General features: G+C 31.8%; 1 protein-coding gene across 2 annotated transcripts in view; it reads right to left on the reverse strand.

Annotated features, from left to right (window-relative positions):
- The window catches only part of LOC141449612 (catalase-like), a 44,651-nt gene extending 19,102 nt beyond the window's left edge, over positions 1 to 25,549 (reverse strand). Inside the window, exons 1-4 of one of the 2 annotated variants that reach the window (XM_074119176.1) lie at positions 25,414 to 25,549; positions 3,221 to 3,279; positions 2,622 to 2,793; positions 2,227 to 2,371 (exon numbers count right to left, since the gene is read on the reverse strand). In XM_074119176.1, coding sequence (XP_073975277.1) covers positions 2,227 to 2,371; positions 2,622 to 2,793; positions 3,221 to 3,279; positions 25,414 to 25,534 — 497 coding nt within the window. In that variant the 5' untranslated portion in view covers positions 25,535 to 25,549. Of the gene's footprint in view, positions 1 to 2,226; positions 2,372 to 2,621; positions 2,794 to 3,220; positions 3,280 to 13,743; positions 13,908 to 25,413 lie in introns of those variants that run through there. The other variant, XM_074119178.1, reaches the window with a different exon arrangement.
- Positions 25,550 to 25,766: the final 217 nt, after the last annotated feature.

A 25,766-nucleotide genomic window follows, 5' to 3' on the forward strand; every position in this document is an offset into this window, starting at 1 on the left:
AAATCCTCCTTTATGACTGTAATTTTTACGCAACCACCCAGATCTAATAGGTTTCGAGAAAAAAGTTGCTGAAAATGAGCAAAAACGGCTTTTTCAAAAATTGTTGTTGTTCTTGTTCTTGTTGTTCTTCTTCTTCTTCTTGTTGTTGTTACCTTTTTTGTAAACAACGTAGCGCCTAAACGCGTGAACCGATTTTCATGAATGAGGTGTCATTCGATTCGGAATTTTATGTAGATGTGCCTTTTGGGGGTCTCGATGCTGAACATCGAATGGGAGAGGAGTTAGCCCCCTTTATGTAAGGCCCCCTCCAAAATTATTATTACTAATTACTCTGTAAATGTTGGCCCGATTTTGATAAAATTTGGTAGGGTGATAGGGTTAGGGCTCCCCTACGTAACATTAAAGCGACGATCAGCTCTAACACTTTTTAAGGGGAAGTATAGCAATCGTTGCAAATTATCGACACGTGAACCGATTTTCATGAATGAAGTGTCATTCGAATCGAAATTTTGTACAGATTTGCACTTTAAAAGTCTCGACGCCGTGCCTCATAAGGAGGGGAGTTTGCCCCACCCAAATAAGACCCTTTCTAAAACTATTATTACGAATATTTCTATAACGCTTAGTCCGATTTTGATAAAATTCAGCCCGAATAAGTGGTTAAAGCTCCTCTACGTGGCTGTGAAGTGCCATCTTGCTCTTACACCTACTAAGAGGAAGTACTGCAATCGTTTAAATTATCAATGAGTGAACCGATTTAAATCAATGAATTGTCGTTCGATTAAAAAATCTTTCCTCTTTGCCTTTTAGGGAGAAGTACTGCAATCGTAGTTTATTTTTCTTACTCCTCTTAAAAGGAAGTACTGAAATCGCAGTTTAATTTTGCTATTTACGTACAAATACCTTCCTATGTTATTCAAAACGCTTTTTCAAAAAAATTGTTATTGAGGATGGTTTGGGGGAACGCAACTATAATCATTCTATAAAAAGATCTCTCCAGTGGTAGTTACGATTCCGACTTAACACCTTATCAGATTATAATGATAGAATTGCTTATTCCAAATTTTAAAAAAATCTGTAAAGAAGATATGTAACTGTAAAATAGACAAAAAGGAAAATCTATCCAAAAGGTACAAAAATCTCCTTAACAAAAACTTACAGTTTAAAATGTTAAGTATAAGGGTTGATTAAACGCCAAAAGGTACACAAATCAGCGAGTACCCAACATTTCATTAATACTTCATTAATAGTCAAGTAATTCTACTGCATTAATTTTCATTAATAAGTTATTTTTTAGAATTTATTAGATGTCACAGACCCTTATGCTGGCCACTTCATTTATAATATTTTTTTGTTATAATTTTGATAAATCACATATATACGTACATGCATGTTAAAGTAGAAAAAGACAAAGTTAGAGTAGGCTACTGTCTTGAATTCGTCTTACCGAAATATTCGTGAGCACAAATAATACACTGATAATAACAAGTAGATTATTCAACAATAATTATTCATTTCTCAATTGTAATTTAATTTAGTCCCCCTAATTTTACTTATAGTAAAATCCTGGAATAATTAGCTGTCCTAAAAATATGCATATCTTATTTACTTTATATTACACATATACAACATTGAGGTATGAATACCTAGATTGAGAATGTAATTGAAGAAAACTATATTATTTGCGATAAAGCCAGATAATTATTACCTATTATTATAAACGTTTGACTACTTCATACAATAACAATTACTTTAATCGAAGAATGAACTTAAACCGACGATTTTTATTTAAAAATAAAAATAAATAAATAAAATAAAATCATTAATGTAAGTTTTTTATAAAAAAAAGTTTTGAATTTTTTAGCCTCATATTTTTTTTTGTTTTTAACCTGTAATTAATAGTTTGATTATTATAAATAACTAGATATTACAGTCAATCTACAGTGCTACTTGAACATATATTTTGTAGACGAAAATGGCCAGCATAAGGGTCTGTGACATCTAATAAATTCTAAAAAATAACTTATTAATGAAAATTAATGCAGTAGAATTACTTGACTATTAATGAAGTATTAATGAAATGTTGGGTACTCGCTGATTTGTGTACCTTTTGGCGTTTAATCAACCCTTATACTTAACATTTTAAACTGTAAGTTTTTGTTAAGGAGATTCTAAAAGGTTTAACACTATGTAACATTTTCTGAATAATAAAATAAATAAACATACCTTGCTGAATCAGCAGAACCTCGTTCGCCAATTACTGTGGAAAATCTAACCATGAGTGGAGTTTTCTTACCAACATGAGAAAACACAGTAGCTTTTGTGTAGCGCGCTATAGCATCGTCAGTAACAATGAAATATCCAAAGGCTCCTGTAAGGGAAAACTGTTGTTTGAATATCAATAATAGTAATAATTAAAATTAATTCTTTAAATGCAAACTTTTAATTAAAAAAAAATCCAAATTACATATTAAGTAGTATCGATTTTGAGATTCCTTATTGTTTAATCATCGTATACCTCACTTTCGTTTATTCTTACATACAATTATGTATTAATTTATTTTCATTTTCATATGAGTTCCATTAGATCCGTGATACTATAATTTGGCAAACCATGTTACCTGCTCCTTTAGCGTGCACTACTCTCTCGGGAATCCTTTCTCTGTCGAAATGCTGAACTACATCAAAGTAAACCAAATCTTCCACCAAAAGTGGTCCTCGTGCTCCAACAGTTAAAATGTTGTTAACATCATCTACTGGGTTACCGCTTTCTGTGGTGAGTGTGTCGACTTCCTTTGTGCATAAACAAAAAAAAATGTGTGTGCAAAATATTTTCGTTAGTTAGACGGATGCTAATATTGGCAAAAATTGGTGAATATTGTTTTTACACTTATTAAGACAGAATATGTTCGTATACAGGTGAAAATTTGGTGAAAATACTAACATTAAGTTAGTATTTTTGATTACAACAATAAATTGAAGATAACTCGTGTTAAACTAAGTCGCATGTTTGCCAAAGTATGAGAAAACAAAGTTTAAAGTTTCGAAATTTCTATATAAAAGCGAAATACCAATATTGTTGCTGTTTAATTCCCATTTTAATAAACTTGGACAGTTATATTCTAGCTTTTATTTAAATAAGATACGCTTTAAACTAATACATTTACTAATCAGTACCGAATCTTTAAATAATATTATTAAATAAAAACAGTTTACTCACCCCTTGGTGTTGTTTATAATAATTAATTAACTGGTTCGAGACACTATCCCGCGAACATTCTGAAAGATAAACAATACAAGTTAATTGATTAATTTTCGTAAGTGCAAATTAAAATAAAATTTCTACACTTCAAAGAAAGTCACTGAAGATTTTCTGTAACTTCTGTAACTCACCAGCAACTCACATAACATCGCCCAGAGGAAGACAATAAATTTTTCGAAAATGTTGGCGTAAAACATGATTTGCTGATTTTTATTTGACTAAATCCTTGCTAGTATAATCCTAAATATAAATGCTAAAGAAAACCTTTAATAGAAACGGTCATCTTTCTATGTTATTAATTTTAACAGCATAACAAAGTGAAATAATCGTATTTTTGCACACCGTGACTAGTCCAAATGAATTTGTTTTAATGAACCCGTTCGTAGGCAAGGAGTAGCGGTCAAGAGATCTACTGCACTAATAGACCGTACAAAGAGAATGCAGCAGTTCATGCAGTACATAACGGTGCACCTAATACCTAAATGAAAATACCTATCTTGCCAAGTACTGCACGAAGAATAAAGTTTTATTAAAAGCTATTAATTTGACAGGCATTTCAAAGGAATATTTCATTATTTCCTGATATACAAAGCCTTTAAAAATGGAAAACTCTGATCGTGAAAGCCTTATTTAAAATTATTAATTGGAATAAACTATGTATTTTGAATTTAGAACATGATTTGAATTTAAATGGATAAATAATTATATTTCACGTTTTGTAAGTTCTTATATGAAAATATCATGAAATTTGCTTCAGCTAATTTTTTTCACTACGTGTATTTCTATTTGTGATTTAATGTTTACAAGTCGAAAGTAATTGTGGTTAAATTAATTTAAAAGTAGAATTGTTAAGAACTACAATATAACCAAGACAATCCAGTTTAATCAAGTATGTATTAAATAAAATAAAACATTTATGGGACTAGAAACAATTTACCTATTCAATTTTATTAGATAGTATCACTGCTATTATAGTGTTAAGTATTAAAATGGAAACTGGTCTCTAATGGACACCTGTTTTTTATTTCCTAGTTCTTGGCTCTTTGTTCAGTTTGACTTCTTTCTACCGTCATGTATTCGTTTTGGAGACTAATTAACCATAAAACTTAGTATTTCAAGGATTTTTATTGACAAAATAAAATTAGCTCTCTAATTATTTTACAGGAAAGTATTCGAATATATTTGCTTAAGCAACATGATCTGTTTAAACACAAAATAAATAACAATAACTGACTGTCACTAATAAATTATTTAAATTTTTTTGCTGGGAGAAATCTCCGTACGGCTCCAAGACATAGGAAGGGTAAGCTTAAAAAAACTGTCACAGATTTTCAGACAGAATCGTTATACGTTTGTACTTCAGGGATTATAAGATAAGCAATTGATTTCAGTGCCTTAATTTTCTCCAGGCTGCAGCTAGACAGCTCTACTCACTCCCAAGTTATTTCAAAAAGAGAGAATATCTACATGAAAATTCTGATGGTAATTAGAAAATATTATCCGGAAAATATTATCTGGAAATTCAGGTCTAATTCGAATTGAGACAGTAACCTGTTTGGTGCGGGAGGATTCCCTCTACACTCTAAGGTTCTGAAGCTATTGTAACAAAATGTTGCAGAACTGCAGTCAACCTTTGTCCTGGTCTGAAGCAGTCGAAAAAGTTCATTATTAGCCACATGCCTAAGTTTTCCTACGTTATTATTCCAAGGTCGGCATGACGAACCACTTCAGGCTAAATTAACACTCGCATCGCGTAAGTCTGTTAATGCAGAGCCTTTGTTGGTTTCTAAGAAAGGAAAACTAATGGAACTGCACATATTTCCATAAAGGTATGAGTGAAAGGTTCGGGATCGTATTTTTTAAAAACAACTTGATTTTTCATGTTTTATTCAGGAATCCACCTCCAAATACTGTTAAATAGACCAGATGAAGGGTTGTCTTAACTAGAGGTTACCGATCCCCTGGATCGCTTTGGCGTAAACTCTCTAGCCATCTCCCCACGAAATCTAGTTTTATCTAAAATTACATTCAATTTTGAGATTATAACATTATGTTTAGAATGCAAACAATTGATGGGTTCATGTTTCTATTCAAATGTACAAGAATTAAGCCATTAACCTTGCGTTAGAGCAGGGATTCCCCAAATAATTAGAAAAAAAATTAAGGGGAAGCGAGACAAACCATAATATAAATATTTGTTTACTTATTATAAGTACTGCCAAATATTATCATTGAAGCAATTTAAAAAAGTGAGTTGTTAGAGAAGTAAAGTTTCAGTCTGGATGTAAATTGCCTACTTTAACTAAAATGCTTGGCGACCAAAAAAGAAAGACAGTTTATGCCCGAGAAGGTTCTTTTGTAACAGTTTATAAGACTTTCTCTGAGATAGCAGCGCGCATTTATTAAAAATTTTCAACACAGATAAAAAATAAGCGGTACAAGGATGATCTTTGCGAAGAAAACTATACATATCTCTGTAACTATGCCAATGACCCTGCAATTCATTACTCTTCGATAACGTGTGTTGATTTAATGGAAGACTCTACGAAAGAATGGATTGGATTCTTTCCAAATTGATTCATATCTAATTAAACTTTAAATGTTATTCTCAAGGAGGGTATTCTGACTAAGAAAGTTTCTTCAATAAGAGTCAATTTAAACGGTCTTGATTATCAAATAAGATTATAACAACGTCATTATTTATAAGCAGTACTTTGCCAAGGTCAAACAACAGCGTAGTAATTAACCATTAGTGAAAGAAACGGTGCTAAAAAAGTATGGTAACCACGGAATAAGAAGGAGCAGGTATATAATGAACCAAGTCGTTTTGTCTAATTTCTGCTATGTTCATTTCTTGAAGATAATGGGATATAGTTGAAGGCTATCATAATAATTTTTTGAAAATTCCATTTTATTTTATTTTACCTGTTCCATTTTTCTAAAATAAATTTAGCGTTTTGAGCAGACATTACTGTTTTCTTACGGAAAATTTAGAGAAAAAGTCGGTTAAATTTTGTCTTATACCAAATTGTGTCTATAAAAATCTGGTATACGAAATTAGAATGTTCCCTACTCTTTCAGGAGTAATGGCTTATTTTTCTAGGACTGAGGAATTTTTGTAGAATTGTTTACTTGATAGAACACAAAGCGAATTAAAAGAGATTTTTTTAAAGCAATTTTCTATACAAAAAATTAAGCATAAAGATATCTTAACTCTTATTAAGCCTTTGAAGAATAATATTTCGTTTAAAGAAAATAGTTTAAGCGAAAGTTGCACGGTGGCTAATAGTTGTAAGTTTTCAGTATTTCCTCGAAACGTTTGTTAAAGATTGAAATTAATCTAAAAATTTATTGATATTTCTATAAAATTGGGAAATTAAGTGTCCTTGAAAATTGATTTAATAAGAATTCAAGATCTCTGACTGAGTTAATCTATCTTCTTAGATGATCAATTAATGAAATTGGGATGCTCATAAGTTGCAGCTGAAAATAGACACATAAAGTACATTTCAAGTTTGCAATTTAATCTGAAAAATAATTAAAAATGTTTTTTGAGAATCCGACCGATCTAACTGGACTAAATTTGAGGATTAGAACACTCTTGCAATGAAATTATGTTGTCATTTTCTTCTAAACCGTTGCTCGCATAGCTAAGATGTATTATGGAACCGATTTCCGTTCTTAGTTTTGGATTTTACTTAATGTTATATGAGAAATTTGAGTAAAATATGTTAGCTATGAAACTTCCGTCCAGGACACTTGTAGTTTGGCATGAAATCCAATTGAAAATTACTGCGTACTTCACTTTTTCTTCTCACTAATTTTATCAAACGTTTAACAGCAATTTTAATTTTTTATTTCCTTAATTACTAAATCTAAATGATAGGTGTAAGTAACCGCGCGTCATGCTGGTTGATTCTTAGAACGAATTTGTCTATTATGTAAATGTCAGTCAGTTGAAGACCTCCAGAAAACCTTCTGTCATTCTTTAACAGATAATATTTAAATTTGTTGAACAAATAAATCATATACCTAAATATTAAATAATAGATCTACATATTTGTTGGTGTTTAATAAATAACACACACTCAGTCTAAAAGTCTTCATCTTTGAAGATTTACAAAATCAGAACGGATCCCCTTGTAATTAGAATTAATTACATAATTGTAATAGTATAGAAGGTAAGAGAGAAAAATCTGGACGATTTATTCAATTACAGTCAACTGGGTAAAAGCACAACTCTTTCATATATATTGCAAATAATGTTTGTAAAAATATTTCAATTATTATAAACAATTATCTAAAGATAATTGGAAGACAAATTTGGATGAATAAAACGATAAATTTATTATGGCACATGGTTGAGCTATTACAGGATCTTGATTAGTGAACAGTTAGCTGTGTCATCTGCGAAATTAAGTGCAATATTAGGTAGATTAGTTGGTATGTCTAAAGTGAAAATTGAATAAACAATAGGAATATTATTAAATAAATTTTGAACAAGCTTCTAACTTTTCATTTGAATTTATTTTTCATTATATTAGATTTTGTATTCTGTACGAATTAGAAATTTAAAATAAGTCAAGGATTTTTCATTTTTACTTAATTTTCTTTTTTTAAATGTAAAGTGCGATATATGATAATTCAATGATTTTTTTTTTTTAATTCGTTGAATTTATAAGTCAAATGAATAAAATAAATATAAATAAAGCTAACATTAAACTTTTATGTTTACTTTTTTAAATTGTACCATTTAGTTTAAATAGACACTGTAATCATTTTATAGAAGAACTTGACCTTTCTACTAGCTGTTACCCAGATCTTGACTTTCAAAAAATTGTTTCAAGTTACGCTTCCACAACAGGTCGCACATCCTTTTATTTACTGAAGGCTTAAGGTTAAATTTCTTTTTAAATAAAGCACTATTACCCATTAAAAAATACTGTTTTAATAAACAAATAAAGCTTTTTGTGTAGAGATATATGGGAGAAAGCGCTCTTCGAAGTTGTACTACTTCCAGGAAACCGACTTCACCTCAAACTTGAAATTTCAGTTTGATCTTTAATGCTCCTTGTTCTAAAGGAAGGCTTTAGATACGATGGCCCTTAAATGAATTTTTTTAAAGGCAATGTTTCAATTAAAAGTGAAGGCCTTTTGGTAAGGAAAATTGAACTGTAAACAAAATAGTGCCATTTTTGAGAACTTCAAGTCATATTGCTGGGTTTCAGTAGAAAACAAAGGATCAAAAACCATAACAATAGGGTATCCTATAAACACATAGATGTTCTTAGACATTTGTAAATATGATCCAAAATCAAAAAACTGTTTCGTTTTCCAAAAAAAATGTGTTTCTTTTGTGTGCCAACATTTTTTGGTTGGCGCTCAATTTAGAAAGTATCTCTGGTTCGTAAACTTTCTTTAAAGATCAGTGACAATAGTGTAATCATATTTAAGACTTTTTTTAAAAAAAATCTTTTTTCCACGAGTGGTCAACACCTTTGAAAGATATTTAACACTTTAAATTTTTCATACATTGTGGTTCATTATCCATTTTACCTAGATAAGAATTTGTTTATTATTTACTTCCGTTACGTTCCGGGAACTCTGGTTAACCAAATATTTCATTGTACTATTATCATGTATTATGTAAAAGTTCTTAATAAATATGTGTAACATAGTACTCACTGGAAATATTACCATATTTTACCACAAGTAGAAAGCGAAATAATTCAACATTTCTAAAGATCAACTTTTGATACACAATTTTCCTTACGGCTGTTAAGCTAGTAATACATTTTTTGTGGAGTTAATATTTATTGAATGGATGAGATGTAGAGTATTCACTCCTGTTTAATATGCAATGTTTTCTGCAATCGTTGTTACAGTTCAAAAAAAAACAACACTAAAATTAGAATTAAACGATAGCCTCTGAAGGTTAGACTGGATTATAAAATATTTGTGTACTGAAAGTTTGTAAAACTAAAAATGCAGACGTATTTTTATATTTTTTTATTGATATTTATTGTACGAGGAGTTGTTTCCCTAACAGTCACTTTTCAGTTAGCCAGTTGTCTTTCTTGGTTTTAAAACAGATGTGCCCAAAACAATATTGAACAATATTTAAGTGGTAACTTATTATTATTGTGATACTGCGACAATTAAGTCAGATAGAATGGTCATAACGTGGCAGAAGTGGGATTCAAATTTAACTACTGAAACCGGAGAATTTAGTTTCTGACAGTGGATGGAAATCAGAAATAGGTTAGAGTGACAAGAAGCATGCTAATCACAAGCTATATCACAGGCAGTATGTTTTCTTAGCCGCCTAAACGCGTAGTTCCCCAACTCTTTAAGATTCACAACTTAAAGAATATGCGGTTACCAAGACAAGCCTCCGGTATCTAAGGTGAGGAGTCGCTACAGAATATTAAATCCCACGGTTATTTTGAATAGAAGGGGGGGGGAAACAAACATTATTCAGTTTCCTTATTATCACAGAGCTACAACTGCTCAACATATCCAAATATAATGACCAAGAACTGCTTACAAAAATGACTTACTTTCAACGTTAGATTCTGCAGTGTTTTTATATGAATTATGACTTTCAGATTGTTACACATATTTTTTTTTAGTGATTTAAGACGCGTGAGCTGTAAGAAGCTCCTAGGAAAAGAAAATCTACAGGAATCGAATCCAGAACTTCCGCGTGGGAATCCAATAAGCTAACCCCTTCCTTTTAATTCCCAAATGACTTACTTTAAATTTTTTATTATTTATTTTCTCCTCATACTTAGCTAAACATTTGTATCAAAAACTTACTTTGATGATGATCTGAGAATTGTGCAGTGTATAATTTCCATTTTCAACAGATATAAGAACATTCAATGAAAATTACTAGTTATTGTTATAATATACTTGTATTAAGATTCCGAAAAATCGAAAAAACTTAAAGCAGTGAAACATTTAATAAAAGTTCAATTTCAGAGAAAAGTTGTGGATTAGGATTGCCAGATTTCCAAAAAGGAAAGGTCGCATGAGTGTGTCATTCAATTTTTTTTCCCTTTAATTATTTGTTTACATTTTCACTAATTTTGTTTACCAACTTGCTTCTTTATTATGCCTTCCTCTTTATAAGATCAGATAATTTCATTTTAATTCTTATTCCACTTTTTATTTTTTTGAGCAATGTACCTTGCGGTTTATTATGCTCCGGCAGCATATATGATGTTCTCGGCCCCATTTAAGAACCACTATTAATTTAAATAACATTATAAACGAACTGCATAGTATGTTAATACTGTAATTTACAATATCTTTAAAGAATTAAATGAGATGACCAATAAAATGTGATTCTTTACTGAAGTTATGTTTATTTACAATTACATTTCAAATACGTAAAAAGAGAAATTTTTGTTATACGAGGGGGTACCCAAAAAAAACCGGAATTATTTTTTAAAAGCTATTTATTTACAAATTTTTTACAGAACAACCTTATCCCCTTCAAAATACTCTCCATTACAACTAATACATTTGTCCCACCGGTGCTTCCACTGTTCGAAACATTTTTTGTAGTCATCTTTAGAAATGGCTGATAGCTCCTTCTTCGTTTTTTTCTTGACCTCTTCAATGTTGTCAAATCGGTGACCTTTCATGCCCTTTTTCATGCGTGGAAATAAGAAAAAGTCGCACGGAGCCAGGTCAGGCGAGTAAGGTGCGTGGGGGCAGCGGAACCATGCCATTTTTAGCCAAAAACTGTGTAACAGAGATGGCTGTGTGTGCAGGTGCATTGTCGTGGTGGAAGAACCAGCCTCCTGTTTGCCACAAATCGGGTCTTTTTTGGCGAACACTATTGCGCAATCTTTTCAAAACTTCCAAATACAAGGTTTGATTGACGGTCTGACCTGGGGGGACAAACACTGAATGGACTACGCCTTTGGCATCAAAAAAGCAAATCAGCATTGTTTTGATGTTTGACTTAACTTGACGACATTTTTTTGGTCGGGGTGAAGATGACGTCTTCCATTGGCTCGACTGTTGCTTTGTTTCTGGGTCATAACCATAGCACCATGACTCATCACCAGTAATGACCTTTGACAGAAAGTCTGGATCAGTTTCAAGCTGTTGTTTCAAAGCACGACATGTTTCAACTCGATGTTCTTTTTGATTGTCAGTCAGAACTCAAGGAACAAACTTGGCAGCAACCCTTTTCATCCCCAAATCTTCCGTTAAAATTCGCTGAACCGAGTTCCAAGATAACCCACTACTCTCTGACAGTTGATCAATTGTCTGTCGACGGTCTGTGAACACCAGCTCTCGAATTTTTTCAACATTTTCGTCGATTCGGGCAGTTGATGGACGTCCAGAACGAGGTTTGTCATCAATCGACATGTCGCCATTTTTAAACCGAGTAAACCACTCGTATACTTGAGTTTTTCCCATAGCGTCATCTTTGTAAGCTGTTTTCAACATTAAAACACTTTCAGCAGCATTTTTGCCGAGTAGAAAACAAAATTTCAGAGCTGCACGTTGTTCACTTAAACTTGCCATCATAAAAAACGAAAAAAGAACAAAACAGCGCTGGTAAAAACAATCACTGCAGATGAACAGAACAAGCCAGGCAGACAACACAGGCAGGACTGAACTGGCAAGGAATTGCGCTATACACGTCTAGCGGCAGAAATGCGTACTACATTGCGCGGCAACGCAATTCCGGTTATTTTTGGGTACCCCCTCGTATATATTATAAGGAAAAACTGTTAATTTATCATTACTATTTATTATATATTACATATTTATTATTTAATCTAAGTTTATAATTGTCTATTGATTTCTATATGGTTATCTATTTAAAAAATATGATAGGGAGTAATACTTTTTATATCTACAGACTTGACAGACGGATTTTATCAATTGTCTAGGTGCATTAAGTTTTGATTACCTTGGAAAAAAAAAGTTTGATTAGTTTTTATTTTGCTTTTGTATTATTTTTATTTATGTAAATTTTTTTTTGTTATCAAATGCGCACAAAATAAATAAATAAATAAATAAATAAAATAAAAATGTGACAATTTGTTTATAACTGTTGAAAAAGTTCCTTGCTCTAAAATGAACGAAAGGAAAAAAGATGCTGAAATGATTAATTAAAAAAAAAAATTACTGATATAATAAATAATAAATTTCAAAATAAAAACAACCAGAGCTCAGAAGAGAACTGGTTTTTAACTACATTTATCCTTCAAAATGACAATAAACACAATTCAAAGATCAAAAAATAAAATTTACATCATTAAACTTTTTTAATATATTATATTTTTCAGTATAGCTAGAAATGTATATTTATCTATTTAAAATGGAATCTGCTCATTATAAACCTGAAGATTCAAAGCAACTTCAAATAAAGACACTGATACAGAATTTACAAGAAAAACAATAAGTTGGGGTTAAACTATAGGAACATTTTTTATGTATTTGAAAGATATATACGTCTACCCAAAGTTAGAAGTAAAATATTAATTTATTATTAGGCAAAATACATAATTACATGTACAAGGGTTACAATAATTGATTGTATCCACAACATTGTATAAATTTAATATTAAATTAATTTAATTCTGATCCCTTGTTAGTTTTCAAAGGGGGAAAAAACCTTACTCTAATCACTGACAGTTCAACTTTAAATTAATGTTCAATAAGTCTGATGAATGGCTCCTTCAGCATCAATACACCTATAGTAGCTATTAACTCATTGATGATGGCCAAGAATTCATAAAAAACCTACTTTAGATTTATTAGGAAGAAATGCTTTAATGCTAACTTAGGAATTAGGAATGTTAAAATTGATAGGAATCAGTATACTACTTGGCAGAGTTAGCCAAAATCATAGGAAATTAGTGAAAACACTACTCTTATTGTTTTGTTGGATTTATTTACTACAGAAATAATGTGTGTGCTGAACGTTAGTTTACAGTCAATATTTCACAGAAAGAAATCTTTTTAAGCATTAAAAGTAAGTATTTAAGTATTATGGCTTTAAACTCATTTAGATTTGGCTTTCTTATCCACTTTAAATAGTATTCATTAATTTATTTAATCTTTGATAAACCGGCATAGTGTTATATATGCTAGTGTTCGTTTGCTAAGAACTTGAATAATTCGCTGGATTATTAGAGAAAAGCGCTATTTTATTGTTTTGTATTCTACGACTGTGATTTGTGTACACTAGACCCAAGAAAGGCTCACTTATGGTATATATATGTACTTAGATGTGTACTTGATGGCAAAGGTATGTTAGACTTAAGTTATGGTAAATAGTGATCTTAAAGTAGTGTCTAATTTATTTACTTAGTTCATAACTTAAATTAAATTATAAACTTGTTTTGGAAATTAAATTGCTTCTATATTAAGTAAGTAATTAATTATTATTCTATTATACTGTCATCACTTTAATCTACAAAATAAAAATCTAGAAGCTCATAACTTACGATTATTTGCACTGTATGAATTAATCATATAAGTGAAAAAGTAGGCGACATGGAAAAGCCAGCTCCTATGCAGTTGCATTTTACGTGTATCTTACTACCATCTGATGTAGAACGATTACAAGTTCCGTCAAGACTAGGGTATCACTGTTGAAATAAGAGTGGCCTCCGCTCAACCGGGAAGTCCCCTACTTGTTTCATATATGGTGGGGCGTGTTTTCTTTCTTTTGCTTTCAGGAATAAATGCTAGATACAGGAATAATTGGTAGATTCAGAAAATTAATTAAAAGATGGATATTTATTAAATGGAATAATGTTAAAACAACGAAATAGGCAAAATGTAAAATTTAATTCAATTTTTTGTAAGCGAACTAGTTATTAACTTTACCTTCTTGGTCTTACAAAGATCTTCCATTATAATTCAACTAGGTATTTTTATTTGGTTCCATTTTTTGCGGAAGAATACCTCAACCGTGGCTTTTAACCTTCTACTATCAATCCTAACCAAATCTGATGTGAAACTCTTCTAAGTCTGACAGTGAGTTGTTATATACTGCTAGGTAAAATCGAAGTGATAGCTGGATCATGTGAGGAAGGAGTCCAGGGCACTAACCAATAAGCTAGTCCCTGTGTTATTAAGGCCTCCACTTCATCCTCTTCCCCCAAAACGGAAAAATGTGCCAATAAAAGTGTTTCTTTAAAAGTTGTCATTACAAAGTGAACGGAAATTTCCGGGAAAATGTCAAAAAAACATTGAAAAACTCTTCCATAAATTTCACCATTTCCAGTAGATCTATTTTCGATCAATTTCATTTTCAGGGATAGTTTTGTCTTTTAATGGTACAGATGTAAGAACTGTAAGTTTTACTCAATGGGCTCTTTAGAGGATGTCTAAGATCCCCTGAGAAGAAAACAGCAAAACAAAAAGTCTTTCTTATGAGGCGCCAAGGTAGTCGAGTGATTAGAAGCGAGGCCTGTAAAGCTAATACGTATTGTGGTACTGGGTTCGATTCCCCGTCTTAGGCCTTGGATTTTAGTTAATGGTTAATAAAAGAAATTTACAGTAAAGTATGTTTGCTAGTCGTCTGCGTCCACGACACCTAATTGGTACTTAAACGTAAAGCCCGTCGGAAAAAAATAGGCATTATTTTACTTTCTTATGAAAATGTTTCAAATAAAAATTATATGTCTTACGTCTTTGAGTGTCCAAAAATATTTAAAGGCAATAATTGGGACCATTTTGGAAAAGATAGGGAAAGCTGTAAAAACATTCAGAAAGAAGTCGGCGGACTGAAACTTTCAGAGAGGTGTCAAACCCTAAAGTTCCAGGCAATTCACTGTCATCGTCTTGGCCAAGTCTCAAAATCAGGATATCACGAGTCTGGTGATGTGCAAACAAGTTTTTTGTTTCTACTTGCTCTTGGAAGAGTCCAGTTATCTTAAACTGCCCATCGCACAACTTACTTTCTTGCTTATTTTTTTTAAAAATCTCTTTTTTTATGTTTGCATAAGAAATTTGAATGTTTATATTTCTATTCAGAAAAGCTATTTTGAAATGCTGAGAATAAGTTTTTCTGAAACTTAACAAGAAATCTACCATAAACTAGAAGCCCTATTTAACTACATTGTAAAAATCCATTGGCTAAGATGTGTTATATGTTTAGTACTGAAATCTCGTTTCATTTAATATATTTTTCTTGCGGAAAACTAATTAAAAGTAATACTAATTAAATCAATTAATATCAAATTAAAGTACTACGAGTAGTAAAGTTACTCATTAAAGGAAATAAATGAAGTTACATTTTTTGTACAGTCGAATGAAATCTATTTTTTCAAGAAATGTTTCCTTTTTAACTATTATTTTATTAATAATATCCTAAATTAAGTCTAGATTAAAATCAATTTTATTTTTAACCTAGAATAATTCTTTTAGAAAGAAATCCATTGAAGGTCATTTTTGAAATATTTAATTGTAGTCAGAAGAATGCGGTATTAATTTGTCTTTCGATTTACAGACTAACCTTATGCAATATTTACATAATTCAGGAATGGTTAGAAACATGATTTATTCTCTCCTATTCTTTTCATTCAACATGAAAAGAAAAAAAAAATGTGTTAGATATAATATGCTGTCTTGCTAGAAAACGACTGCCTCTTTAATTCGTACCTTAGTATAAGAGGTTTATTTATTTTTCTCTCTGCTAAAACTTTGAGTAGATTAGTCCTCGGGATATCGTAAAATTATTTTTCCAATGAGCAGATATCTTTTTTTAAAAAAAATCTGATTGATTAAAACTCTCATAATTGACTTTTACATAATTAATTTTTTTTGAAACAATTTAAACTAAAAAGAAGTTAACTTTTATGTATGTTAACTTTAAATGTATCATTTTCGAACTAATTGCTAAAAAACTAAAAAAGTCTATTCAGTGAAATGAACTTCCTCAAATTTCAAATTTAAGTGACATAATTATTGCTTATTAATATTTGAAAGGTGATAAGACCATTCAATACACTAAACTTAAAAGAATAGTTCACCCTTCTCTCACCAGGAAGTGTCCTTTATCAAATTTTCCCAATAAAAGCTACAGAACTACTTCATTACAAAGAAAATTGTAGAATCTGTTCTATGAGAAAATATGAAAAACTAAGAAATCTGTTCGACGAAGAGCCACATCCTATCCTATCCTATTAGCTGATATTATTCCAAAGTTTATTGTTCGGACCAATGGTCACATTCACATCTGAACCATATATCTAATCTAGAAATTTGTGCGACATTTCGTCTATGCTTTGCCGAGTACACACTCTGCAGACTAAAATACACACATATACAGATAGATTCGTATAAACCACTTATTTCGGACTGAGGGATATTCAACGATGAATAACCATAGTAGTTGTCAAAATGCCTTATTTACTGAAGTGTAAGAGCGCTAGCTGAGTTTTTTTTTTTTTTTTTTAAGGCGCGTCAACATCTAAGGTTATTGGAGCCCGAAGCTTTTTTCAGTGCACTGCCGGCCTCCAGACAGTGTTTTCTCGTTACAGACAACACTGTCCATCACCGGACAGTGAGCTGTAAGAAGCTCCTAGGAAGAGAAAATCTAAGGGTCAGCAGCTGGATTCGAACCCGGGACCTCCGCATGGTGGGAGATAGGAGCTAACCGCATAGCTAATCCCTAGCTGAGGTTAGTTTATACTTTGTCTTATGTAAACAGAAAAAAGAACGATTAGAAAAGAAGATCATGAAAACGGAAAAACCTACGTTTGTACTAATGTAGTTGGGAATCTCCAGAGAATTGGGAAAGTGATTTGCAATATCTCAGTATTTCAAACTCACTTATCCAATGATTGTTTTTATATTAAATCTCTAAGGCGCAATTAGCTTACTAAACGGCTCAGCTTAGTTGTTTTGCGGTAATGGTTTTAATTCACAGTCTTTCCTTATGCATTTTTTTTATTTGTTAAAGTATTAATATGAGAAATTTACTGAACAGTTTGTTAGCTTCCTACATCCGTCCAGTCACTGTTAGGGAGTTGGCTGTACAGCCACCAGAGAGGAATAAATGTATTTCTGAAAGTATTAAATCAATGTATCTAGGTATATATTGCACAAGGTGAAGAGAAAAAGTGTACAGACTCTGGCCTTTTACGCAGCCAAATCCTATGGCACCAAATTTCATTCCAAACTTTAGTAAGAAGAAAAGAATAATACTAATTTCAGTCATGATTTATTATTTTTCCGACCTTTCGACCTAGGGATTAAGTCATCTTCAGGGCCGTGAAACATATTTTACAATACAAGTATAGTTCTAATAACTGTGTTATAATGAATTTGTGTAAAGTTATATAGATTATAAAAATTATTTACCTTATCGATGATAGAAAACCGATCACACTCAGTTCATAAGCATGTAGGACAGAAGATACACCAACTTTATAACAATGTAAAAATATTATATTGCCAATAAGGTAAATAATTTGTTGTATTAACTGTACATAACTTTATTCAAGTTTTTACAAGGCTTTTTAATTTCTATGCCGCACCATTTTTAGTCTACCCGCATAACTATCAACAGAAAAACTATAGGTTGATTTCACGTCTATTGGCTTGAAAATTTACAATTGATAAAATGAAACTTCATTTCGATAATTGATAAACAGGTACTTTAAATAAACAAACAGGTATGGCTTATCGTTGTCAGCCAGGAAGGCTGCAATACTAAATTTAAAGCAGATATTACTCTAAATAACCGTAACTTCTTTAAATAATTAATTATATATTCAGATAAATAAAATAAACAGTATAACATTATAAAATTAAAGTGGGAAACCAGATAATTCCAATTATTAAAATCTTATTAAATAAAACCTTGTAAACTCAGATAAATACCTCCATTTAGATAACATACCATTTCTCTTTCTGATAAAGTATATCTTTACTAAAATAAAACAGCTCACTTGCCAAGAAAATGGAGCAGGTTTCTATTTGCCCAGAATTACATAGAGATCAAATAAACACTTTATCTGAGCTGTAAGGTTTATAATTTCACTTTTGGGATTCCCGTGTTCCCTTTCAACTGAAATATCCAAACAACAGGTTGAACCATCGGGGATTTCACATTTCTTGGCATGAAAATTAATAATAATTTTGTACCTCATCTCTCCATTTTTAATGTAGACACAACTAACACAATCCCGATTTGTGTTGGATGTGTTTTCCAACTTTTAAAAATAATCCTTTTTATTTATTGTTATTATTATTATTTCCGGCGCATCGTCAGCTTGGTCATCAGCGCCCGATTATTATTATTATTATTATTTTATGATTTAAGGCGCGTCAACAGCTGAGGTTATTGGCGCCCGGAGCTTTTTCCAGTGCACTGCCGGCCTCCGGGCAGTGTTCTCTCGTTACTGACAACACTGTCCATCACCGGACAGTGAGCTGTAAGAAGCTCCTAGGAAGAGAAAATCTAAGAGGTCAGCAGCTGGATTCGAACCCGGGACCTCCGCGTGGGAGTCCAGTATGCTAACCTCATAGCTAATCCCTTCCCTATCAGCGCCCTATTATTATTATTTTATTAATTATAAATATTTTTATTTTATTGTCATGATCTCGATCTTCTTAGGGTCACAATAATTAAGGATTTTTCAAGAAACAACCAATCAGGTGCTATCGTAAGCCAATCGGGGCGTAGAATTTTTAAAGATCTTGACATAATTTTCTATTATTTAAGAGACTTCTTCATATTAACGACTTCCTAACGATTAAAAACTTCACTAGTTCAAACTCTGTTGTATCCCATGTGGGTAATATTGACAATTTATCGACCATAGTAAATCCTTGCGGGTCATTGACAAATTAGAAGATATTTTGGAGCGGTTACAGATGAATCTGGCCAATAAGCCGAAGTACTTCATGAAGGCTCCTATGGTGTTGTTAAAGAAAGAAAAATGGTCTAAAGATCGAATACAAAGTAAGGCTAATTATTATTGAAATATCTTGAATAGTTTGCCTTCAAAGAAGGCTGTTTCTGCGATATTGACCTTGATTTTATGCTTCACTCACTTCGCTAAATGCATGTCGTTTGATGGCACTCTGTTATCACGAAGTGGTATATTCATGAAAGATTTTAGAAAATATTATTTGAAAATAGTAATATATGAACCCGCAGGGGGTGGCTGATCTATGCACCTTCTTGGGTGTTGCAATCCCACGGGTTCCTAGCACAGTACTCCTTGCACTTTCACCATACAATAGAGACAATACACTTACACCTACATTCATGTAAACAAGCACACATACACTTCACACTCAAGGGCTACCTATCCTTAGAGATAGCTTCGGCTAAGGGAGTAAACCCTTTAAATCCACGATCCTCCATTGTATCAGGAGTTGGGCGTAGAGCCGACAACCCTATCCTGCTAAACCTTAATAAGTCTCGAAACCCAATTGGAAAATTGAGGATGCTAGGGGCCCTTCATGGGCTCTAGTGCCAAAAATGTAGAAGAAGAAGAAGAAAGAAGTAATATACGAAATGAAATGTCATTTAATTGAGATTAAACCATAGCTAATGTAGAATGAGTAAAAAATTGATTGCTGGAAAAAATCTGATAATATCGTAGCATTACTGCGATGTGACAAATCTTACTAATGATAGCTTTTCTAAAAGTGAAGGTCTGTGTTCAGAAGTTGGCTGACCTGAGAAGTTCTGACCGGTTTTTGTACGCAGTTCGGTTAAGAAGTCAACACTGCAAAAAAAGAAGAAAAAAACAATGGCAGGAATAATAATGACTCTGACAAGACGAACTCTCTGAAACTACTCTTCAGTCCAGAGGTCACCATTTTACTCATTGGCAGGACATTTACTTCTTAGTTCAAGGTTATTTTTATTTATTTATGTTTTCATTAAAATCCCATTTAATTTTTGTAACAAATTGAATTGTTTTTACATCCTTTAGAAAGTTTAACATTTTCCATGATTTGTAACAATGTGACTAATCTCTCTCTCTCTAATTCAAAATAGTTTTGGATAATAAACTAATTGTGTCTTGTCTTACCTACTGCACGAGAAAAAACTAATTGCAATGAGCTAGATGATCTTGTAGTCGACCTGGGCACAACGGGGAAGGTGCGAAAGTGGAGCAGAGATGTTTATCTTAGGGAGGTTTAGAGTAGACCAAACTTAATTGGTAGGTGGATGAATGGATGGGTTAACAATAAATGTTACGACCGTCCAATTACTTTCTCTAGGGGGGTAAGTAGCTACTGCGACTGTCCCTTTACTTTCTCTAGGGGGAGCAAATAGGGGTAAGTCTGGTTCCAAGTTGATTAAATAACAATTAATAGTAATTAAATTTTTGCGCAACAAATCACAATTATCTACACTGATTGTCTGATTTAAATAGGAAAAAAAGTAAATGAACATAATAACAATAATAATAAGTAAATAGAAGAAAATAATAACAAAAAATCTTTCCTTCAAGGCTCATTTATCGTCTCAATAGTGTTCTTAAACTTGAACAAATGCGATATTGAAAAGTTAGAGAGGTAAAACAAATTGAATTAATATTTTAATTAAGATTCATAACAAAATAACCTCATTTAGGTAAGAACAAGGAGGTTTTACCTTCGAAAATATTTTCAAATAAAAATAAAATTTGTTAAACATTCTCTTCCTTTAAACAAACTAATGTCATCTGAAAAATTAATTTCGTGATCAAATTAAAAAATTAGGTAATGTACACTTTTGAAAGCACTTCTAAAAAAGTTCCTATATTCAGAAGCTCACATTGCAGTAAAAGCGTACTAATATTAAAATATTTTTATTTATTTAGTAACACATTCACTTTTATTTAATTTCTTTCCTTATTCCATTCACGGATTTAAAATTATTTTTATTTTTCTAACGTGAACTAAGACCTTGACAAGCTTCAGAGTTAAAATACGGAAAGAAAGAGTAAAAAATGTGGTACCAATTTTCTATTAAGTATACTTTAGGAGCTATGCAATAAATGCCAATTATACATTAATTTCAATCAATTTTGAAATAGGAAACCAAATTTGAAAATTTAAAAAAAAAAAAAAAAGCTGTTAACGTTTATGGTCGAAATAAAGTTATTAATTAATGATAGGGAACGCAGGTGTTTAAAAGCTAATTGTTCAATTGCTATTCGTAACAGAGCTAAATTTTGTAAACAAATTCGTATCCAACTCTTTATGCTTATTTTTTTAAACTATGAAAGAGTGGGCCTTGTAGCGGAAGAAGTGATAATCTGAGGGTGGCGGGTGTTTGTATGAATGAATGAGAAAGAAACTCATAACATTAGATTGCTCGTGATGTTTGTCATGGCATGAATGACTTGCGTAAACTCAAATTGACATGCGGCTTGCTGGGTTGTAAGTTTAAGAGTAATGCTTGAAAAATGGCTTAAATTACGGCATCAGATGTATTTAAGTGAGACACTTCTAGCTCAACGTATTTCAGACTAACCAGTCCGACATCACCTTTTTCTTTTTTTAAAGAACTAAACCTAATTGTGGCACTATAACTTTCTTTGAACTTAGTAAAGACAAACTTTATTTCTAGATACTACCAGGCCAGTTTTAAAGCGCACTGATGTGTTCACAAGGTGGTACATTGAATGTAAGAGTCTAATAATCAAAATGGTAAATTTGTAAAACTTAAGTAATTTACCATAACTGCGAATGGATTTTGAGAAGCGACGCAAATCTTATTTACACTTTGCTGTATTTCAAAAATACATACTGAGCACCACACTTAGTACTAGACCAACTTATTTTAAATCTTGCTGAAATTATTATAAACTGAAAATATAATAAACAGATTACTTGACATGTTACAGAGTAAACATTTACAGATTGGATTTACACAAGGATTTATTGTTGATACTAGTAATCATTGTTACTGTTGCTAATGAGTCACCAACGCAGTTTAAGAAAGTACGTACTACTTGATTCCTTTTTCTCCATACTTGTTGATTTGTTGACAAATTGATGTAAACTGTTTCTTTCATTCTGATTGTACTTAAGCCTGGCTATATGAACTACCCTCCCTTTCTTTTAGACAGATATTGGTAAGTCAAAAGAGATTAGTAACAAATGTTGGCGGTATAGAACCACATCATGGAAAACTTTTTTTTTATAATGGAAGCCTTACGTTCAGCAATAATTCAACAAGCAAGATTTTTTGCCGATCTATACAGTGAGTATTATTCAATAATAGCATTTCTATCAAGTTCAAATGCATATGTTGGGGTTTTTAACAAAACTCTTAATAGACTGAAAACTTGAGTCTGCAAGTGTAGCCAATGATTTGTCAAAAACTGGTCCAAAATAAGGAAAGCACAAATCACTGTTTACTTTTCAGCTTTCATGGTGGTTATAATTATTATTTAATGTGGTACCGATGTTTCTATTTTTAATACAATACGAGTATATATTTTTGTATCTGTGAAATAATATGACAGTAGTTTAGTTGTAAGTAGAGATTAATTGCTGTGCACTGCAGTACACTGAGAAAAACACGCCTTAAGCTCTAAAAATATTATGTCCAGCGACTTTAGTTCAAATCCAGGCACGCATCCGTTAGTTCTTCTCTACCTAGAGATAGTACAGCCTGGTAATGGACTGGTTGTCTGTAGTGTAGAACACAGTCCAGAGATTGGCAGTGTACTAAGAAGGTACCGGGCACCAATGATTTTATATCTTTATACACCTTTAAAAGAACGGCTAAGTTTTCAATTAGCAGTCGTTAAGTTTTTAAAGAAGCGGTTAAAACAGTCTGGTAGGGCAGTTGATGGTCAAAATTGTATGGAAAAAACGTTATATTGTAAAACGCCCAACTGGACATTTTTTCCTATAAAAACAGAGATAGACATAATTTTGCCTAATTTAAAAATCAATAATTGGTTAAAAGTATTTATCAGACATATTTCAAACATCCAAAGAGATTAGTAATAAATAAATTCTTAATTTAAAATTATCTTAGTGAGAAATGAAATAAAGTAACCGTGATTACAACTTTAATTGTTTTTGTTGCTATAAGGTTAAGTTTAATGCGGTTAGCTCTCATTTAATAAAACCACCATATTACGGTCTTGTCAAATTAATAAACATTCTTTCATTTATTTTTCTCTAACGTTTCGGAAGGTTTTCAAAATTGATTGGCTTCAGTGCTGGTCACCCTTAGGTCCGACGCCAGGGAAAATTAGACCTAATAATTTAAGAATATCAGGGTTATTAATTCCTCAGGGACTTTTGTAATTACTAGTGTACAAAATTTTAATTATTGTAATTGTACTTTTTTAGTTATTACATGAATTTCAATGGTTAGTGACTTTTAATTCTTAAACCTCGAAGTTATTTTCTAGGTAATTACTAATTATTAAAAATATTATCTTGATAAAATTAAATAAAATATTCGAAGGAGATATGTGCTTGTGTTAGATTGATTCTAACTGTATATCTAATTAAACTATACTTTACTCAAGTTTTTTAGCCTTGTACCAAACTAATGCCATGTGTTACCTAATTCCAACATCTAATACTTTCTGAGAAGCAAGGTTCTAACTTTTAGCAGGTTCGTCGGCTCTTCGTCTGTGTAATTTTACCCCTTATTAAATATTTATTTTCTCGAAGCTGTATATATCAGTGACCAATTTTGATTATTGTTATACAATTGTGTACCTGACACTCTTCGCTTAGTTTTAACGATACTACAGTTTTTTAGTTACATTTAACAAGATTTAATTGAAAATTGCCAAATATTAATGAAGGAATTTAATGTTTTAAACGTGGAGAAAAGTCTTATCCTTCACCTTTAAGGCATTCGTTTGCCAAGTTTTATTAAATATGCGTGTAGTAAATTTAGTCATAAATATTTTGTTTTTATTTTTCGATAGCAATGAACCTTGGGAGTTATTATGCTCTCTCGATTGCTAACCATATATTACATTATTTCCATAACTTCCGTTCCATGAGTCGATCATTCATCAGCATCACTCTGATAATTGCTCTCACCCTAATAAATATACTTACTCAACTTATACGAATGTATAAGTGTGAATACAAGGATGCAATATTAGACGAGGCTTCTGATCCGTCGATGGAATTTAAAATAAAAATGTTAAGCGATCGTTTTGCTATTACAAAATCGAAGCTAATATACCTCAGGTGCTTCAGTAAAATCGCTCAGTTATTAACGATGATCATAACGTGTGCTTACCGTCCAAAAATGGTTCTCTTCTAATAACAGAAACGAAAGCTTCATTCTCAATAACGGCAATTTTTATTCTCAGATATTTACAGATAAATTAAACTGCCAATATTTCAATGTAGATGATTTACTATTCGAGGCGTTTCTCTGTTTCTTGCCGGATTATAAAGAGACTTAGTGAACACATTATTTAAAGATGATTATCCTTAGTATAGTCCCGAATTATCATTTAATTTTTACTGATAGCTCCAAAATTTCGAGAAGAGAGCAACCGTCATATGAAATGTGTGTAACAGGAATTCTGTAAACGATCCACACCATTAGGAAGAAAACCTAGTCCCAACCGAGAAAGAAAATTAAAACGATAAATAGGATCAGATCGAATCAGGCGATATGCAGGACATACCAAAACAAGATTCGGGTGAATCAGACATGTGTAATGTATGCCAAGAAACTGGAACATATAAATGGGAACTAAAAGAATTATGATAGACCGAGAAAAAGTTTGAAAATGTAGTTAGGTAAAATGTCATTATCTGTACTTAACATAACTGAATGAAGCACTGGTCGCGTAAAAACGGTCTGAGCACAGAGAAAATGTAATTTAAAAAAAAATCAACGAATTAATAGAATCCTCCCTAAAAATATATGGTCCTCAAATCGCACAGTCTTTAGTTAGAACGGCGGTTAAGAAATTTTATTACACAAGCATTGTCCAGGCATGTGGATTTAAAACTGCTTGCATTCTGCCTACATTACCACTCTATTAGCTTTTTTCTTCATCGGACTGAACTTGAACGGTTCATGGCACTAAACTTTTAAGGATACAATTAACGCTGACTATCGGCACTCCTATGAACTTTGGAATAAGTTAAATTAATGTTAACACTTATGACCCGGAAAACTCCGGTGGCTCAAGGTTAGTTAATCTTACCTGACTTTTCCAGTTCACAAAAAATATTAAATTTTTCTCCTCGGCCAGACCAGGTGAGGAAGGGAGGGATCCGTATGTGGGCACCAAAAATCACACTAATTTTCCCATAAGATACAACCATATATTGAAGGTAATAGATAACATATATAATACAAAATGTACACTGATTTGTCACAAAAGAAGACACAACATAAGAAATACATAAGAACCATACGCCGAGAGCACTGGTAGCGGAGTGCTTCACCTCGCTCTCCGCTGGTAGCGTTATTTAGATGGACTTTACCCTGTCGGGTTGAATCTACCCATTTTTTTTTTTTTTTTTTTTTTTTTTTTTTTTTTTTGGCATTGGCTTC

Source organism: Rhodnius prolixus, unplaced genomic scaffold, assembly GCF_049639745.1.
Source record: "Rhodnius prolixus isolate KJV_2025 unplaced genomic scaffold, Rpr scaffold_2, whole genome shotgun sequence".
Classification (NCBI taxonomy): Eukaryota; Metazoa; Arthropoda; class Insecta; order Hemiptera; family Reduviidae; genus Rhodnius; species Rhodnius prolixus.